This window comes from Andrographis paniculata, unplaced genomic scaffold (assembly GCF_009805555.1).
Source record: "Andrographis paniculata isolate CXL003 unplaced genomic scaffold, ASM980555v1 Contig62END, whole genome shotgun sequence".
NCBI lineage: Eukaryota > Viridiplantae > Streptophyta > Magnoliopsida > Lamiales > Acanthaceae > Andrographis > Andrographis paniculata.
This window is the reverse complement of record NW_026137598.1, coordinates 7,033,955-7,054,394: the sequence shown is the minus strand read 5'-3', so window position 1 is coordinate 7,054,394 and position 20,440 is coordinate 7,033,955. Positions and strand designations below refer to the sequence as shown.

The window sequence follows — 20,440 nt, the reverse complement described above, 5'->3', positions numbered from 1 at the left end:
GTTGTTGTTTTAATAAAATAAAATAAAATAAAATAAAAATATTGATTCTTGAATGTGTAATATTTTTAGAAAAAAAATATAATAAATTAAATGATAAAAAATGATTTTAAAAAATATATAAATGAACAACCTTTAGGTCCTTTGGTACAAAGAATAGAATGGTAGATAAATGACAGTAAATAATGGAATTTGAGAGAAAATGAATTGAGTAGAGAATGAAAATAATGGTAGAACAGAGAAAGAAATGTAAAAAAATGAATGGAGAATAAATGATTAATCTAACAAAAAAGAGTTTTAGCTAGTAAGAATTTATGAAAAAATATCTCTGATGACTTTTTTTAAAACAAAAAATTATATATTAGATAAGATATTTTGTATGATCATATTTAAGTATAATTTTATTTAAAAATTGTAAAAATTAAATACTTGAATGATAAATTAAATATAATTTTTTGTAAAACTGAAATAATATAATATAAATGATTATAAAAATTAAATAGTAAAAAAAAGAATAAAAAAAATAAAAATATATATACTGCATATTATTTCTCTATATTTCTCTGAATAAAAAATAAAAATAGAGAAATAAAAATGATTTATTTCTCAAATTCTATTTCTCTGACTCAAACAACAAGAGAAATAGAAACATTTTCATTTATCTACTGCTAATTCTCTGTACCAAACACACCCTGAATATATCTAACAGGCACAGAAGTACAAAAGTTTTTTTTTTTCTAAAAAAAGAAAAATTTATAATAATTGAATTATAAAAAATAAAAATAAAAAATAAAATAAAAAATAAAAAAAACATAAGTTTGACACATTTATATTTTTACATTAAACAAATTAGATTCAAAGCCCCAGAAAATATCTGACTTTCAATTAGATTCACCAATTCATTAATCTACTAAAGAAGTAGTAGTTTATAGTTGACCAGTAAGGATGACAATTTTGTTATCTACATATATAATGCAATACGATTTAGAGTTGGGATAATAAATCAAAATTTGAATAAAATATATATATATATATAATTAAATTGATTGGAAAATAATATGTGAGTACAAAAAGTAACCATTATTTTTTCTTCCTATATGGAGGCAAAGTGGGTGTCTGCTGCTTATTATTTTATTTATTTATATAATTTATATTTTAGAAATAATTAAATAAGTAGTAAGTATATTCAAGTTTGTGTGTATATATGCCTGTTTTAATTTTTATTTGGCAAGTGGATGCATAAAGTGAAATAATAATAGAGGTAAAATATTCATATAATGATGTTTGTGGTAGCTTGGGTTTGCTGACTTATAACACCATTTAATAATTTAATTAAAGCCTAACCCTGCAACAATAATAATACAATTATTAAATCGTAAGTTGTGCTACAAATCAAATATTTATTAATTTTTCTTGTCATTTTATGTAAAATTTATGAAAGTATTTTAAATAAAAGAATTATGTCACTTACGATATCACGTCGAAAATAAAATTAGCAAATTAGAGGTGGATGTAGAAGTAATTCATAAAAATTTACTATATTTTTGTTTGTTTTTTATATTTTGTATTTAATGTTAGTCGATGGAATATTTTTATAAAGATTAGAACTTTAAATAAAATATTAAATAGTAAAAAAAATATGTAAAAATATCTAAAAAAAAATTTTGTGAACTTTAGTATTTATTTATTTAAAACAATTTAAATGGATAGAAAGTTTTTCTTTTTTTTTTTTTTTGAACCTTATTTATATAATTTATAAAATCTAAAAATATATATATTGAAATACTTAGGTAAATTCTGGGCACCAAACTACCAATTGGTGCATGAGAATAATTTATTGTTCTGACATTCATGTTCTGTAACGTTGTACGATCGTAATGTGGGCTTTCTTGTCTATACACACATATATATATATATATATTCATTTAATAATAATAATAATAATAATAATAATAATAATAATAATATGAATTGGCAATTTAATAATAATTAATGATGAAGAAAAATGTGGCACCTGTATGTACTGTACATAATCAATCAATCATCCGACATTTATCTGTGCCGCGGGGAGACGATTATCCAAAACTAAATGCATATCTACGTATGTCTATGTAATAAATAATTAAACAAATAAATAAATAAATATATATATAATTACAACTGGTTCATTTAAATATTATGGATAGGAACAAAGGAAAATATTTAAATGAGGATTTGTGGTCCAATGTGACAATGACTCATCAACTTGCCTCTTGTCTTGGAGATTCCGTCTCTACATTGAAATAAATCAAAATTAATAAATCAAGAAAATTAAATTTCATTTTCCTAAAAAAAACTATTTTATTTTAAATTTTGCCATTCCAGTGTGTAAAATTGATTCAGGACTGATAGTATGTGTTTTTATATTAATAGAAAATAATAATAATAATAATAATAATAATAATAATAATAATAATACATTTATGAATATATTTGGGAGCAGTGGCTGTAATTTGATTTGATTTAAATTTAATTTATTCAAAAATTTATTTGTGGACTGAAATGATTTGATTCGAAATATCTGGGCTAACATTTTCGATTCTTGAAAAAAAAAAAATAATAAAATAAAATAAAATGGTTGTGTCGAAATAATGACAGCTAATAATGGGACTTTTTAGCATTATTCGATTTTAGATTAGTATAGAAGTATTCAATCAGATCACATGTCATGTTGACATGGGTGTGCACACTTATATACTCATTTTTATTTTTATTTTTTTAAAAAAATCTTTTATTAACAATTTTTTTTTATTTAAAAAAACACAAAAATCGAATTTAGGACTCTGGACTAAAATTTATAAATTTAATGCAAATTATCTTTAGTGTAATGCCCGGCTCCTCTACGCAGCGTAAATTAAAATCGGGACCACCTGTGTCATAATTCATAAACATGTTCCATGGAAAATTTTACAAACTTTTAAGTAAATATATATAAAATATAATTAAATATCTAACACTTAATTTTCTTGAATTAGAATACGACATAATGTAACTTTTAATCGATGACAATTTAGTCCCACGTTATTACGGCCAATGGGGTGTGTTTATTTGTACTTGAGATATTTTTTTGTATCTTAAGAATTTTTTTTATTTATTTGTATTATATAAAATTTTATTATTTATAATATTATATTATATTATATATTTTTTTTATTAAAATATGATTTTTAAAAATTAGCAAAAGGCATTCTAATAATTTCAAATCATTCGTAAATATAGATTTTAGTTAGATTACATGGCAGCTGACCTGAAGTCACGGTTACAAGTACAACTCCACACTATGCTATCATCTTTTACGAGACACACACAATATAGATTTTAGTTATATATATATATATGATTGTGTTGGAACACTCACTATCAAATAAGCTCATATTATCATATAAACATATGTATTGTGCAATTTATATATTGATGTGTTCGTTTTTGGTGTTTTTATTGTACACTCAATTCCATTCAAAATTAAATATATAAATAAAATAAAATTGTTGTGTTTGTTTTGGGTTGGAATTTTTGTTTCAAGTTGAAATATAATATGAATATAAAATTAATGTTTATCTTACTATAGAAAAAAAAAAGTTTAATTTGATAATTATGAAAAAAACAAAAAAATGAATGAATAATAGTATGAATTTTCCAAAATTTACGTAGTCCAAAAAAATTTTTTTTAAAAGAAATTAACTTTAAATTTTATTTATAAACATCAAATCAAACTATCATTTTCCATTATTATTTATAATATCTTTAACAATATTAAATATCATTCATTTCAAATTATCACACTAATATATCATTTTTTAATAAAATAATAATTTTTTCCAACATAATCATTATAAAATTCAAACCTTCAAACAAAAATACGACTTAAAAATTCATACTTCCAAATTCTCCAAAATTTAAATCGAAAATCCAATCCCCAAACAAACACACCCAATGTATTATACTGTACAAATATATTTATTGGGCTGACTTTAATATATTGTATTATATGAAATTATATCATATACGGCATAATATGTGTTGTATATTATATTACTCCCTCTGTCCCGTGCAAGGTTACCGTTTACTTTTTGCACGTAGATTTTTTAATATTAATATTATTATAGTTTGTAGTGAAAAAGATAAAAATATCCCTGTTAGTATTGTGTAATATAAAAATAATGACATTTGGGTAATATAGTATAAATTGCAAGGGTATTGATTATGTTAGATAAGTAGTAAATTGATAAATTTATTTTGGAATAGATGAAAAAAAAAATGACAACTTATCAATGAGACTAATGAATATTATATATTTTCATATATGCATATATATATATATATATATTTCTCCTCATTGTTGATGTCTTTTTAAAATGTTTTACCCTGGGTAATTTAATTATATTACACGGAATTATTCCATGGAATAATATCAAAATACTATACGCATTATCAGTTCCAATTTGTTACTCCAACTAAACTTCTTTTCTGGGTTCCAACTCCAATACATTATTCTGAATTATCACAATTTTCAGAGTTTAATTATATTACAATACATTTTTATTATCAATTAATTAAAATCAAGGCAAAAAGTAATCTTACAAAAATATATATATATTTTTTTAAAAAATACAACAATAGTTCTGTATTCAACAAATCTGATTGGATCGAAATAAAGTGACTCCTTTTTGTAGCAAGTGAAGAGAAGAGACAAGAGATGTGATGATGAAAGAATGCACCATCAAATTCTATTTAGATAATAAAATAAAATAAAATAAAATACTATGATTTATTAATAATTTGTCACATATGTATACAGTGGAGGGGTGACATCCACGTCCTCTTCATTGTCCTATTTTATCAAATTGCTCCATTCACAATATTATACTTTCCCCTTTTCCACTTTTTCTGTCATTATTTCCACAGACGTGATGGAATTGTTTTAATCAAAATTTTAATTAATATATATATATAGTAAGATCATAATTGATAACTTCTTTTATATGGATTATATGTGTAGAAGAGAGTAAGTTTTAATTTTCTAAGAACATTATTGTTACTATTTTATTGAATTAAAAAGGAAAAAATAAAAAATAAAAAATGCACAGTACGGATTTGTATTTTGGAATGTGAAGAATATTTAAATGATAATGGGAAGAATATAATTAATTGGTAAGTCGGTTTGGCCCTCCAACAACTAAGGGATGCAATAAATAATTAACAGAATAGGATATTCTTTTCGAATATATGTGTATATATTACTTTGCAAGTGAGTATGGTGCATTTTTGTGTATTAATTCATGAAATAATTTCTACAAAAATCTGGCATAAATAAATTCACCCATTATTGTAAGTAGGTAGATTTTTGCATGTATGCATCGACTCTTATCAAAATCTAAGAATTTATTCAAAAATCATGATGGGCACAATGCTTTGATAAAAAATCTGAGGAAGAATTGAGACATTTTAGTATAAATAAAAAGTGGGTATATTCTCACTTCTTTTGCTAAGATTATATCATTTTTTAAATTTATATTATTATCCATATTTTAACAAATAATAATAAATCTATCGTTGTATTTACCTCATCACATTAGTTGTTGTTTGAAGGCATGAGGTGCAGAATTGAGATGCCATGTATAGGCCTAGGCAGGGGTGGTGCACCACCACCAAGCCCTTCACACACTTGCTTCATCGTCGGCCGGGAACTCGGGTCGAAACTAACACATGCCAACGCTATCTTCACCATCCGCGCAACTTCCTTAGCCATCCGTAGATCGTTGTCTAGAGACAACGCCGGGAGCCTCTTATCCAGCAAGTCTTGGACCATTACCTTCTCAAGACCACATTGTCCGGATATCGACATCGTGGAGGTAATAAAGTCCCCGGGATGGCATCCGAACATGGTTTCCAATGCCACCACTCCGAAGCTGTACACATCACACTTTTCCGTGACTGCCATCATGTACGCCAATTCTGAATAACATATATTACGAAATTGTTAGTCGGAATGCGACAGAGTTTTTAGGGAAAAATCAAAAGAAATTTTAAAGAATTATTTGATGATACCAAACCTGGTGCAATGTAACCATAGGTCCCCACGGTGAGAGTCTGATTCGATGAATTGGGATCCAAAAATCTAGCTGTGCCGAAATCAGATACGCAAGCTTCCATCTTCGAGTTCAAAAGTATGTTGTTGCTGGAAATGTCTCTGTGCAAGATTGGTGGATCGCAACCGTAATGCATGTAGCACAACGCATTCGCAACGGCCTTCACCACATCTACACGCCTCGCCCAATTCAAATCAACGGCTTCGATTGCATCGTTCAAGACACAAAACAGGCTGCCACTTTCCATGTAATCGTAGATAAGAAACATGGAGCGCTTGTGCAGACAAAAGCCGAAAAGTTTCACAATACTTCGATGCCGAATTGCAGACAAGATCTCAGCCTCATTCAGAAAGCTCTTGCTACAAGTTTCATTCTCAACTTCGAATCTATGAAGCTTTTTAACTGCAACAACTCTCCCACTCGGCAGTTTTGCCTCATAGACACTGCCGTAGCCTCCAATGCCGATGCAGTAGCTATCATCGAAGTCTTCAGTTGCTTCGATGATGTCTTCATAAGCAATATTTCCATCAAAATTCCATATCTTGAATATATCTCCATGCTTAGCATCATCATCTACAACACAACTCATTTTCACCTTTTTCCTAATCCAGTTCATACACAGGTAGTATCCCAGACAGACTGTGCAGATGAAGATTAGTGCTGAAACAGCTAGAAGGATAATTTTGATAAGATGAAATCGTTCGCGCGGGGCTGGGAAATGAAATCTGGGATTGCCAATGAATGAACTATCCGAAAACTTTTTCCAGAGTTTACGTGGAACGACACCAGAGAAGTTGTTATATGAAATGTCAAATACCTCCAACTTTGAGAGATTTGGTGAGGAAAGAAAAGGCATATCACCACTTAAAAGATTAGAAGCAAGATTGAGGTAAGATAATTTTGGTAGAGCCAATATTTGAGATGGAAAAGAACCAGTTATGCTATTAAAAGAAATGTCGAATACACCTAAGTTAGAGAGATTCGCCACTGTAAGAGGCAATAGGCCTGTGAAAGAATTATGTGACAAATCCAGATAAGATAGATTCGATAGAGCCTCTATTTGGGATGGAATGGAACCACTTATATAGTTATAAGAAACGTCAAACGTCTCTAATTTTGTGAGAAATAGCAAACGAGGCAACTGACCATAAATAAAATTTATCGACAAATTTAGGTAAGTTAATTGTGATAAGTTACCTATCCAAGATTGGAGATTTGTAATGATTGTGCAGTTGCTAAGACGAACTCTAGAAATTTCTGGGAAAGCAGTAAGGTTTACCATAGGCCTCCAAATAGGAGTAGGATGACAATCTTGTAAATGAATCTCGACAACACGTCCAGCACCATTACAAGTGATTCCATTCCACTGGCAATGATTATCTGAGTAGTCATGAGTATCTTCATCCCACAAACCACTTGAAACCAAGGCATTCAATTCTTCTGGATAATCTGATAGAGGAGTATTTTCTGATGCAATTACTACAAGTATGCTAGCAATGATAGCTAAGGAGAGATTCACAGAGGAGGAATCCATCTGCAGACTACAAACAACAAAAGAGTGGAATGATCTAAGAATTCTCATTTCTCAATGACTAGTATTAAAGGAATGGGGCGTTGATTTTCCAAGTCAAGCCATTTTATTTTTATTGTTTTTAATAATGTTCTCACCCGTGGTTACTCCATGTCGAACACAATAACCTACAAACCATGCCAACCGAGTAAGACACACTAGACAAACCCTATGTAACAAGCTAGATCAAAAGGACGCCGGAATGTTTGAACCCGCCACACCAACTCAGCCACCCTCATAGGGAGTCAAGTCAAGCTATTTTTATGTGAGTGTGTGATGTGCATTAAACAACACAGGTAAAGTGACTTGGAAGTCTTCAAGTCAACGCAGACTCGCCATAGAAAGTAGATTGCCCAATATACAAGCTAATCTAAGGTGCTGGCTGGGTCAATTTCCTGTCACTAGAATCATTTTTATGTGGGGAGTTGAGCGATATGACAATTGAACTACAATATCATTCTTTCTCAACCAATAATGTAAATCATATTTGGAATCTCAAATTGTTTCCATTTCCCTACTATAAATTGGGGTTTTGTTTTCTTACTCTGGGAAGCAAGTTTAGGTTAGCATGCAATCATTTCAAATGACCATATTTACACATGGATTGTGGACTTCACATGTTACTGTCTTTAAGCACATGTGAGTACCACCCACATAAGTTTCAAAGACAATCTACTTAAAGACAAAATAATAAAGGACATATTTTTAAGGACCAAATTTGTGCAACAGGAAAGTAATGAAGGAGCCCTTATTAGCTTTCAAATTTTGATGGAATTCAATGACTTAGCTTGTAAACAATTATCGAGAGTTTCACTTTATAACACATCTATCTATTAGTCATTTATTGAGTGCCAATCACTTTCATCATGGGTCAAATATCCATATCTTTGGAAAATATAAGGCATCAATTGTTTGTGCAAAGTTTACATGCAGCTATGCCTATATGTATTGTGGTTAGTTTGTGGAATCAACAATGGAGAATCTACTAAAGTTCAGGGAGAAAATGGACTCTATGGCCACTGTCTTCTTTTACTGAACAGGCATATATTTTGTAAAATCCAGATAAAACAAAGATCTTAGCATTAATGTGTACCAATGAGAAGAGTCTTCTACTTTAGTTGAGTTTCCTCTTCGACAGCAGGATTTCATTAAGCCAACTCGATGATTCCTACTAAGGTGCATTTGTGCAAGTACTGAATCTTTTCAAAATCCAAGATCAAAACTTGGGAACTCATCCAAATTCTTTGCAGATTCATGATGATCCTGCTTGAACATCAGACAGATCATGACTAATGAGTAGCATAATAGTTTGAGGCCACATGTTCTTTATGCTTTTCCACAAATATTGCCATAATCAACCTACTTTGTTACCCATTCTAATTTCTAACACGACTTTTTCGGTGATCGAAAATGTTTCCTCTACTCTATACACAAAAGGCATATAAGAGCATGCAGTTTAAGCTAAAGATGCTCATATTGATGTCAAAAGCAAACTAGCATGTGAGAATCTAGGGAACAAAAGGTGAATGCTTAAATCAAAAGGCAATAGTATTTCCATATTTCACCTTAGGAATTTTACTGGCGTTCAAAGCAACTGCTGCTTTAGCCTTTGCCTTTGTTTCCATCAGAATCTCTGAAAGGGAACAACATATTTCAGCATCATAAAAAAATAGACAGCAGTGTGTATTTGCAGAAGTAACCTTCACAAGAAAATATTTCAGGGAGATTTTCAGGTTCCACAGCTTCATTTGATTTGAGGAGATCCGCTGGCTCAATTGGCTTGTGGTTCTGAGAATCCAACACAGCATTGACTGGTGAGTTGGGTTCCAGATATGAAGTTGACACCAGCTTTTTATTGTCAGTGCACTTTACACTAAGGATGGGAGGCATATTGTTGGTTGTTTCTGAACTGCAACGGAAAACAAGTTTAGTTATGTCCCCATCAATGAATGCATTTCCAAAAATGTGCCTGTCAGTTCTATATAATCTTTTACTCTAGACGCACAGGAGTCATAGTTTAAAAACAAAAACAAAAAGTTTGTACCAGCAGAACAAAATAGTTCTTGCTTACAACTTACTGTAACGCAATCCTACATAGGCTACAAGAAACAGAACAACCTTATTGAGTTGAGGAAGCTGAGGCTCCATTGACAGTTTCCAGTTAAGTTCAGAAACTCTATGATGGACCAGAAAACGAGATATTCTGTAATAAATCCCTATAGGTGAAAAATACTGTAGAGCATCTATAATAAAAGAGCACCTTTCAATCATTTGTGTCATTGACGCAAAGACAAATTGATTTTCCTAAAATACATACCTATGATCGACAATTGAGGAACTAGCTTGGTATTCTCTTCTACTTCCATAAACTGTGCACTTCTCAGTACTGGGGAGGTCGTTGACATTCTCAGTTTTTATAACCTTCATTATGCAATCTTGATTTGACTTATTGTTTTTCAGTTCATCTTCATTTCCATTGCATTCTTTTGAAAGTGACTCATGTTGCTTTTCCTCACATGTCTTATTCATAGTGGCATCCGGCTTTCTGAGAACGGTCAAGATGTCATGAACTGTCATAGAATAATGTTTTGTTTTGCTTACTGAGAATAGGACAGTAGGAAAAAAAAAAAACAAAAACACATAAAGAAAGCTGCCAAAATTATCCAAGCAAAATAAATACTGAAATCTTTGCAATGAACATATTTCATAAGTAGATTTGATGTACCAATCTTTAAAACTTTTGGTTTTTTCAAGTCCATCTAGAGAACATGCTGAGGAATATAAGAAGGATGGAGCATGCATCTGCTTTATGAACAAGACTATAATGGGGCCAGAACAGTTAATTTTTATGAGCTAAAAACTTTCCAGCCAATTTAGCCAGAGAAGATTGTGCGAACGCACTTTCCTGAACTATTTTGACATTAAGAAGTGATAAGAATGAATACTCAATCCATTTCAAAACAGATAAGAATAATCGAACTGGATCTTAGCTTGCAAAGGACTAGAGTGAGCTTAGACTTTAAGTTCCATCCAGGAAACCAAGGTAGATGAGAAATAAACAGCATCAACCTCTCTTCAGGGTTAGAAAAATGGCATTTTTTGTTATAAGTACAGTAATGTTCTCAAACCAAGAGAGCTCTTACCAGCACGGACTGGCTCATTTGCAACTGTTCCCCAGCTTAATTTCACTTTTTCAACCTCGGAGCTAGAATTTTTAATTTTAGTACGTCTCCCTGGAGAGGTCTGTCCTGGAGTTTTACCTTGACATCCAAGCCAACATGTGAAATAAAAGAAATAAGTGATAATTAGGTGACTAAATAGCTAAGACAGTAAATTTCCATGTAACAAGTAATAATAGGGGGAGACACTACAGGTCCTCATGCAAAGAAAAATCAATCATTAACCAAATAACACAAGTATGCAGACAATATTGATGAAAACAAAATATGAACTCATTCACGCTATATCAATTGCATGAGAAGGTAGGTTGATAAGTGCTAAATGTGATGTGTGGGGTAAAGATCTCAGAAGTTACAAGAGCTATAACTACTAAGACTACTTTACTGTTTTTGAATTGTTGGTAGAATATGAACTTGTTCACACTATCATCCCTCCCATTTTGCATTTCTTTTCATTTTTTTTTTTTGTTTACTTACTTTACATGCTTGTCTCTAGATTCAAGCTATGTATCCAACAACTACCAAATTACTTCATCCCATCAGCACAATTATATATCAAGTGATTTCTGTAAGAACCAAAAGAATTCAACTTGCGGGGATGCAAAATCAAACTCACCTATACAAAGGTCAGAGTGTTGCTTGACAGAGAGACAGGAGAATAAATTCAATAGACTGCAGAATTATTGGGCAAAAGAGAAGCGTTCGAGCAATAAGATGGGTGTTCCTCCTCTGGAATAGAAAATTTATAACAGATGGAAAAACACAAGTTCTTTATTTAACATATAAAGCTAGCATTGGTGGCTATTTCTTGAAGATTGAACACCAAACTCAGTGGAATACTGCACAACTGAGATAACAAGAAAAAAAGGGCACCATAAAGAACCATGATGGATGAGCATCACTATATAGAGGTAAACCAGAATGAGAGGCTTGCAAGAACTATGGCCCAGTTGAAAATAAAGAATCTGATTGATACCAATGAAAGATAAGAGTATCCACTAATAGGGAACCAAGAACATACCAGCCAAAAATCTCTTGTTGGTTGGAAGTTTGGCCTGGTCATTAAATATATCACTTTGTCCAACAATTTTGCAGTCCTTTTCCTGAATTCCTATATCTGTTGCAGCCTTCTCTACTCCGTTCTGTTCTCCAATTTCAACTAAATGGCCCTCAAATGCCAGCGACTCACCAGAGCAAACAATTTCATGTTTTTTCAAAAATCTGCTCTCCAAGGTTCTCCTGGTTATATCATACAACATAACCTGCAAATAGGTCAAGAAGACAGAAGTTTCAGTTTAAAGGGCATGAGACAAAAGACAATCATATGCATTTGTTATGGTATTAACTAATGACCTAAATGGTTCCTTTGTGCATTTAATTACTGCTTAATGATCTGGTGTAGCTGTTCAAGAATAATGGAGCAGTTTATACTTTTTCTGCTGTTACAATAGATCAAGGAAGAAAGCAATATTCAACTATAAAAAACTATATTAGCGGTCAATCTGATCAAACACATCTTTTTTTTTTGGATAGCAAATTAAAGTTCAACATGTAGTCTACTAATTATATTTTAGGAACTAATAGCAAATTAAAATGAGGGAACAAATATTAACAATTTGCTTGGAATAGAAATCAAATTAAAATGCATTGCAAGAAACTGATCCTCCTTTCAGTAACATTCTGCCTCTTTGGCATGTAATCAGTGAATAATGATGCTTTTCACTGTGTAATATTATAAGCTTCCCCAGACACAATGTAACAATCCTCTGCAATTAGCTGCACCTAATAATTATCACAGTTATATTCATCCCCACATGTTTTTAAATCTACTGTAACGTTCTCTACCTTCAACTGACATCACCCACCATTACCTCCAGTCCTAGAAACCCCTTTACCTTGCAGGTACTAAAGATTGGTAAGGAAAACATTTATTTTCTAAAAGGTGAGTCCTTTTAGAAATTCATATCCAAACCACAGTTTTGTAACACAAAAGAAAGTATACTGCAGGAGCTAAACAGCTTTGTAAATAACTGATGCGACTTTAAGATTAACACGAAGTCTTATCACCAAAGGCAACAGATCATAAGTAAAGTTACATATTCAAGATATTACATGATCAAATTTTCTGTAATTAGCTTTCACATATGATATTTAATGATTGTACACATGCAGAAAAATAAAGATTAGTTGCAGTTGCCGATACCTGCCTCCCTAGTCCTCTAACTACAAGTTGTAAAAATCCATCATGAAACTTCTTGGCCTTTTGTGATATTTGTGTTGTGTATAAGACCTGCCATTCTTGTTAATGTATATGCGCATATATATAGTTAAATATCCATTAAATGAAATGGAAGACAAATTCCAAGTTAACAACCAACCTGTTGTACTACTCGTGATCACATCCGGAGAGCTAGATAAAGCTGCATGCTTGATCATTTCGCGGTCCCTGACTTCTGAACAGATTGTGTGTAAAGCAACTATTAGATTGCAAAAGGACTGCTAGTATTATGAACTGTAAGAAGAGTACTTGTCTATTTATCAAAAGCATTTGAGACCTTAAATTCTATGTAGACCACTACATCCCCACCACACCCAAAAAATATAAAAGACTACAGTTTCACTTTGCCTACAGTACAGGTATATATGTCAGAAAAGAACAAAGTTCAATGTTGTAAAAATAAATCAAGCAGCTGAATTTCACAAACCTCTGATCACATACTCTGATGGGCTTAAGTTAATCTTCCGTCCTTTAACCATCCGAAATGCAGGTTTCCTTCCTTTTCAATAGGAAGAAAAGAAATATACGTAGAAGAAATCTATTTCACTATTTCAATTAATTATATAGAAAATCAACGCTAGGTAAAAATGACAAGAAAGTATTCGATGAGGCAATACCTACAGAAGTTGAGTTGCTCCTGCAGTCATAACTATGGGCTGACCTAGGTATATCAATAAATGTGCTGTCTTTTCCTTGACATGCCACTGTAGATGTAGGTTTACAGCTTCCGCACAGTTCACCAATGTCAACAAGATAAGACTCAAATGCAAGTGTTTCACCAGATTCGATTACATCATCTTTCTTCACAAACTTACTCTCCAAGAGCTTGTCCCCTTCGTCATACAAAGCGACCTGTCATAAGGGGGATGAAGTGTATAAAATCAGCAGAAATCACAATACTTCAACTCACTTGATAATAAAAATAAGTCAGCGACCATCTAAAGATTTCTGCAATAATTGTAAGAAGCAAAATAGTTCGAGAAGACAAACAACGATTTATTTTCAAATGATTATTTCCAGCACAAATATCTCGGTATGCTTATTTGCAGCGATAGACAAGGGCCACAGAGCAAAACACAACCAACCAAAACATCAGCAATAAAAGTTCAAATCTCTTTCCGTTAGCTGTTGAGTTATATCAGAACAATAAATCAATAATACAAAGAAATCAAAATCCTGTGCATCTAGGTTGAAAAGTTCACATTAGCAGTATATGTAGCAGAAAGCAAAATGCGAAAACCTTGTGCCGAGAAACTTGAAGCTCCAGAAGACCGTCTTGATAGACTTTACGCTTCTGCTTAACGTGCTTCGTGTACGTAACGCTCCACCACCGAGCATCCGCCATTGCAACGTCAATTTGCGCCTTGAAAAACCCGAGTTTCCGAATCTAAGAATCAATTATTTATCAAATTGACAAACAAAAATTCGAGGGAAGAAAAAGCTCTTCTTCCAGAGACGACATCAGAAGAATTTGCCGATCTGCGGATAGGCAGCGGCGGCGGCGGCGGCGGCGGCGGCAGAAGAAGAATTCACCGACCTCCTCTCCAGCGACAATGGCGGATACGCAATAGTTTAGAATTGAAACATGAACTTGAACTTGTATATATAATGAATATTACAAGCTATTTATATATTTTCAAATAATAGTAATAAGTTTACTTTAAATAATCAACAACAATTTCACAAAACCAAAAAAACGAATGAATACTACCAAACTAACTACAAACGGCCATGTCGTCCTCTCCATTAACGAACAACAAAAGAAACAATTCATCAAAAGATGAGATCATCGAATCAATTTTGAAGATCCAAGTAAAAATCACAACCAGAGATCATCAGCTCATCCAAGACTCTCATGGAAACTGGAACGACCCTCCGATCTGTGTGTTCCCCTCCGGCGGCGATATCGCCACCCACAGAAGCGAAATGGTGATGGCGATCAGCCCAGACCAGACGAACACTATCGTCGGCGTCCTCCCCCGCCGCCCCATCAGCCCCTTAGCAAACGGGTAGAGATGTGCCAACACCCAGAAGCTGAAGAACACCCCGCCGATCAGCCGGCTCCACTGCGGTATCGCGCTGTATATCGTCCGGCTGAACCCGACAGCTATCGCGATCAAGTTCGTAATCATGATCGTAATCGGCGGGATCATCAACGACGACCATTTCAAAATGTAGAGATCCGCGAAGTCGTCGTCGTTCTCGTCACCCCCAGATTTTGACGTTAGAGTGAACGAGATTTCGATCCCGGCGACCACCTTCAACAGCCCCTGCAAAACAGCGGCGATGTGCGCGCTCGTCCCGCCGATCAGCCAAAACTGCTCGTTTCGCCACCACTCCTCGAGGTTGATCCCCGACCACTTTATCTCAAGTATCGCCAGCATGCAGAGCGTCAGCGTGATTGTCAAAAGGTACGTGAGGAACGTGACATTCAACGACTGCACGATAAACTGTCCCGAGAACAGCGACAGCGCCGGGAGGAAGCAGTACACGATCAAGAACACAGACGTGAACGGGTAGATCCCGACGTTGAGGTACGCCACTCGCTGCAGGAACTTCATTCGCGGGCTAGCCAGCAACGCATTGTTCCGGGAGAAGAAAATCTCGACCGAACCGGTAGCCCATCGAAGAACTTGATGGAGACGGTCCGTCAAATTGATCGGAGCTGTGCCACGGAACGCATCCCGCTTCGTTACACAGTACACAGATTTCCAGCCGCGGTTGTGCATTCGGTATCCGGTGACGACATCTTCGGTCACAGACCCATAAATCCATCCGACGCGATTTCCCCACTCCGTTTTGTCTTCGTACCAGCACGATATGACGCTGATGGCTTCCGCAACGGTCGACGCGTCGAGGAGTTCTCTAGGGATAGTCAGAGCACCAGGGGGGCGACCGTTCTTCACGGCAGGGTGATCGGCGAGGGGTCGGCCTTGGAACTCCGCCACCGGAATCGAGTCGATCAGGAAGCTCGAGTTGCCGAATCTTTTCGAGAAGAGTGACGGGTTCATTTCGTCGTCCTCCGAATCTCCCATTCGTAGCGCTCGGTGTTCCTCCGGCGCCGAATTGTCGGACAGGTTCTTCTTTCGACGAGCAAAACAGCAGCTGCAGCAACCCGAGTGCTCCTTCGATCGGGGCGGATCGAAACCGTAAAGCGCAGTCCTACGGAAGAGGCACCCGGTCCCGACGTAAACGGGACCTTGAAGACCATCTAGAGCGCGCATGTTCACGTCGAAGAAAACCGTGTTGTGGTTAGCATACCGATCGGACGGATCGATGCCCTCGAATCTTTGGGGGAATTGCACGTAACAGATCCGATCTCCTCCCCGGTCCATCATGAAACACATGCCTTCCCGGATCGCCTGCGAGTTGTAGATATAGTGATCGCAGTCGAGATTGAGGATGAACGGGCCGTTCGACATGATCGCCGAGGCTCTAACCAAAGCATTCATCGCACCCGCCTTTTTGTTGTGATCGTAACCGGGCCGTTTCTCGCGGGAAACGTAGACGAGCAAGGGTAGCCGAATGTCGACTTCGGAGAAATCGAGTGGGCCGTTGTCAGCCAAGCCATGTAAAGTCTCGTCGCTCGGAGGTTTCAACATAACCTGTTCGAAAAAACAACAGAAGAAAACTTAACACCACAAAATCGAATCGTTTCGTATAACTATCGATCGAACCAGCGAAACGTACCTGAATGATTCCAGCATGGTCTCCTTTCGAGTGTTCGGGAGCAGAAACCGTCCACGTCCCGGGCCAGTGGGTACCGTCTGCCATCCAAGTCGATTTCGAGACCTTCAACGCTTCCAACGGTTCATCCTCGGCGGTTTGCCTCCGAAGCTTCAAGGCCTTGATTTCTTCGCGAGCATTATACGCATCAGAGCGACGACGAATCGAATCAGGAAGGCCGTTGATCCGGACCTTGAATTCGTCATACTCCCGCTTAACCCGTCTCCGATCTTTGACAAAGTCGGGTCGCACTTTATTCTTATACGGATCCTTCTTCAAGCTGAAATAAGACTCGGGATTTCTCGGTTCGATATCATGCTTACGACAGAACGGAACCCACATGTTCGCGAAACTTGCAGCTTCCGCCATGGCCTCGAACGTGAGAAGCGCACCGCCATCATCAGACACGTAGCAGGAAAGCTTTTCGACAGGATAATCCGAAGCAAGAATCGACAGAATAGTGTTTGCAGTGACGAGCGGAGGTTCTTTGTCGGGATCAGCCGTCGAAACGAAAATATCCACCCCCGGAAGATCCGATTTCCCCGTCGGATTGTTGGGAGTCGGCGTTTCGAACTTTTCTTTCAAAACATTAAGATCGGTAGCTCGGTTCACAGGACACAGCTTCGGAAGCTGATCGAGTAACCACGAGAACGCAAACCATATCTCACAGATAACCGACATTAGCCACAACCATCGAGCATCCTCGTTCGGATGGCTGATTCTCCACTCCAAAAATAGCCCGAGGACCGCCATACGAACCAAAATCAAGAGCCTGAAAAACGACATATCGACGTATAGAATCGAACACGTAAAAGCGAATGTACTATGTAATCGAACAATCACACGTACCTGTACGGGCTAAGTACTGCGGCGGGTATCTTCAATTTACGAGTAAGCGGTCGCCATGGCTTGCTGACGAGTTCTTGCGGCTCACTCGACTCTTCATTATTTTCCTCTGCTAAGCCTCCGCCGTCTTTTGGCCATATCGCGTTACCGTATCCATATGTCCCCTTAGTCTCGAACAACCACCGGTTATGATCGAAATCGACGCCGGTTTGGCTCCTCATCAAACCCGACTGGCTCCGAACTATAGCGGACCGGTTCATCGATTTCATAAGCGACAATCTCCTCTCCATCTTCGACATCCCGGAATTAAGCGGGAGGGGCAACGGCTGACCGGGCTCGGCGGAATTCGAAGGCAAGTCGGTGTTTTTATACGGCTCTTTACAACCGGGACAAATACCGTCGCCGGTCTTGACGGAATCGACAAAGCAATCCCGGCAAATCTTGAAATCGCACTCGCACGGGAGAATATCTTCGCCCCTCCCGTCGCTCATGACTTTTCCGTCGCATCCGGGAACGGCGCACGACGACCCTTTTGCGCCGGCCATCTGGGGATGGTTTGCCTCGGATTCGATCACCTTATCCATCAAATGGGCGCGCGTAACGCTGTTGTATCCGCCGGTGAAAAGCGAACTCGAGACGTATTGCTCCTCGACCCTCTGCGAAATCGGAGGATCCATCATCTCCATCGGCTGATTGTCAGGCGTCGGCGGGATATGCACAGTGTATTCTTGGAACTCGACGCCGCTCATCTCACTGTCGAGACTCTCCCTCGACAGATTAACGTATCGACCTGACGACGTTCTCCGAGTAAATGTCACCGTCGGCGGGACTCCGCCCCTTCCGGGCTGAGAATCGGATCGATACGATCTTCCCGCCATTCGAGCTCCTTAACAAAAAAACAACACAGTTCTTACAGGAACCTACAGAAGAGAAATGCAATTTGTTAAAATTATTGATCATCAAATTATAACCATAAATCTCTCAACACAATTTAAACAACAGATCTATTAGCTAAGACAACAAATTTAAATTCAAACACAAAATGGCATAGTTTTTTTTTTTTTTTATACTTTTCATATCAAACTACAGTCGAATCAAAGCAATGAGTGCATCTTTTGAGATGAAACAAAGTCAATAATATCTTTATCTTATTTTCAAAGAAAAGCAAAACAGGGCTACTTTTTATGACAAATTCAAATCATTAGCTAAAACCACAAAGACAGCTGCAAATCTAAATTCATCATGTAAAAATTGAGATGAAACCTTGCAAGAACATCAAGAAACCAAGAAAACATGGAAGATGTGCAGATCGAGAGATCTTCCTTCAGGACAAAACCAGCTGTTCTTTGAAAACATTCAAAAGAAACAGAAGATGATGGATGTGTGTGGTCTCATTCTACCAAAACTTAATCAGTTTCCCAATACTTGAGAAGAAATATAATTAGGAATTTAGATATACAGAATACGGCTGCAATAATAAGACAATGAGATAATGGAACGGCCTTCCCAAGACGTGTAAGAAACTTTCAAAATACAAATACTTTAATGGTGAGATAACCCACACGTATTCATACTTGGGTTTGCAAATATATATATATAAATATTATTACAACTGTAAACAATTGTGCTATGCTGACCGCGTCGTGAAATTGTATCTAAATCAACTGATAATTCCTAATGCTTCGGTAATGTCTCTCATGGTGTGTCTGATTTCTGCAAGAAGTCATAACTACTGAATAAACCTAACCAAAGACTTGGTAACGTTGAAAAAACGTAAACAAAAACCTCACCAATCAACTGTCTGTAAAACCAAAATTTCAATTTACCATTTCACTGAAAATCGAGAAGAAATCTTCGATCTATCAACTAAAAATCGCATTTCTAGACGGCAGTAGCAACTAGCAAACCAACTCCAAATCACAGCAGATCAACGCGACGAAATGGTAAAAATGGGGTAAAATAAACAATAGAAAGTAGAGATCTGACCACTTTAACTACAGACAGACCTTTTGGTTCGGATTTGATTTGGACAACGATTCGGAGAATTCCTGGTGGGGCTTTCCTCGTTCTCCCTTCAAACTCTTGAGTACAGAACAGAACAGAACAGAACAATGGCGGGATCTGTGTGGCCTGCAGCCGCTGGATTCTCCGAGAATTCAAGTTCTGAGAAAGAAATGGAAATTTTTCCTTATCTTTTTGCTCTTTCGATGATTCTCTTTCCTTTCTGCGTGTGGGAGGGGATGTAATAATAATTACAGGCGATAGGAAGAAACGGCGTGGATTGTGGCAGGGGAGGGGCAAATTTGGTATTTCGCTATTAACGGGAATATAGGCGGAGCTTTTCGAGGGGTCGGATACAGTGTCTGCGGGTCCATATAAGTAATTAGTACACCTGTATTTATTGCGGTCTTATTTTTGTTTTTATTATGGTTAGTGTTTTCAAAAAAATTTCTTTGTTGGTTAGTATTTGTTGCGGTCCAAAAGTATAATCTTTAGTTTCGTACAAAATTTAAGAAATATTTATATTATATTAGTAGTTGGTAAAAAATAAAGATAAATAATTTTTTTGTTCTTCTGAGTATATTAGTGTAAAAAATAATGATAATTGTTTGGGGATTTAGATTTTGAGTTGGAATTTAAATAGTACTAAATAATTATATTTATTTAAATAATTAATTTTGTTTATCTAAATATATTTTTTTTCATTCAAATTTGA

The 20,440-nt window shown here is 35.7% G+C and overlaps 3 protein-coding genes across 5 annotated transcripts; all 3 read right to left on the bottom strand.

The window, feature by feature from the left end:
* Nucleotides 1-4,958: 4,958 nt before the first annotated feature.
* Nucleotides 4,959-7,707, bottom strand: LOC127261372 (MDIS1-interacting receptor like kinase 2-like). Its single transcript, XM_051289702.1, has 2 exons — nucleotides 6,090-7,707; nucleotides 4,959-5,991 (listed from the first exon to the last, which is right to left on the bottom strand). Exons 1-2 carry the CDS (start codon nucleotides 7,705-7,707, stop codon nucleotides 5,609-5,611), a joined length of 2,001 nt encoding a protein of 666 aa, XP_051145659.1. The 3' UTR covers nucleotides 4,959-5,608.
* Nucleotides 7,708-8,819: 1,112 nt separating this feature from the next.
* On the bottom strand, nucleotides 8,820-14,749 carry LOC127261373 (uncharacterized). Of its 2 annotated transcripts, XM_051289703.1 has the most exons (11): nucleotides 14,393-14,749; nucleotides 13,770-14,004; nucleotides 13,580-13,651; nucleotides 13,253-13,327; nucleotides 13,078-13,172; nucleotides 11,896-12,136; nucleotides 10,839-10,955; nucleotides 10,013-10,265; nucleotides 9,396-9,604; nucleotides 9,261-9,328; nucleotides 8,820-8,958 (listed from the first exon to the last, which is right to left on the bottom strand). In XM_051289703.1, exons 1-11 carry the CDS (start codon nucleotides 14,495-14,497, stop codon nucleotides 8,899-8,901), a joined length of 1,530 nt encoding a protein of 509 aa, XP_051145660.1. In that variant the 5' UTR covers nucleotides 14,498-14,749; the 3' UTR covers nucleotides 8,820-8,898. The 2 variants fall into 2 exon arrangements, with proteins under 2 accessions (XP_051145660.1, XP_051145661.1); XM_051289704.1 differs by lacking the exon at nucleotides 13,580-13,651.
* Nucleotides 14,750-14,868: 119 nt separating this feature from the next.
* LOC127261371 (cellulose synthase-like protein D3) lies at nucleotides 14,869-19,980 on the bottom strand. 2 transcript variants are annotated; one of them, XM_051289700.1, is made up of 4 exons: nucleotides 19,731-19,980; nucleotides 17,728-18,644; nucleotides 16,843-17,650; nucleotides 14,869-16,757 (listed from the first exon to the last, which is right to left on the bottom strand). In XM_051289700.1, exons 2-4 carry the CDS (start codon nucleotides 18,600-18,602, stop codon nucleotides 15,006-15,008), a joined length of 3,435 nt encoding a protein of 1,144 aa, XP_051145657.1. In that variant the 5' UTR covers nucleotides 18,603-18,644; nucleotides 19,731-19,980; the 3' UTR covers nucleotides 14,869-15,005. The 2 variants fall into 2 exon arrangements, with proteins under 2 accessions (XP_051145657.1, XP_051145658.1); XM_051289701.1 differs by lacking the exon at nucleotides 19,731-19,980 and adding an exon at nucleotides 18,988-19,222.
* Nucleotides 19,981-20,440: the final 460 nt, after the last annotated feature.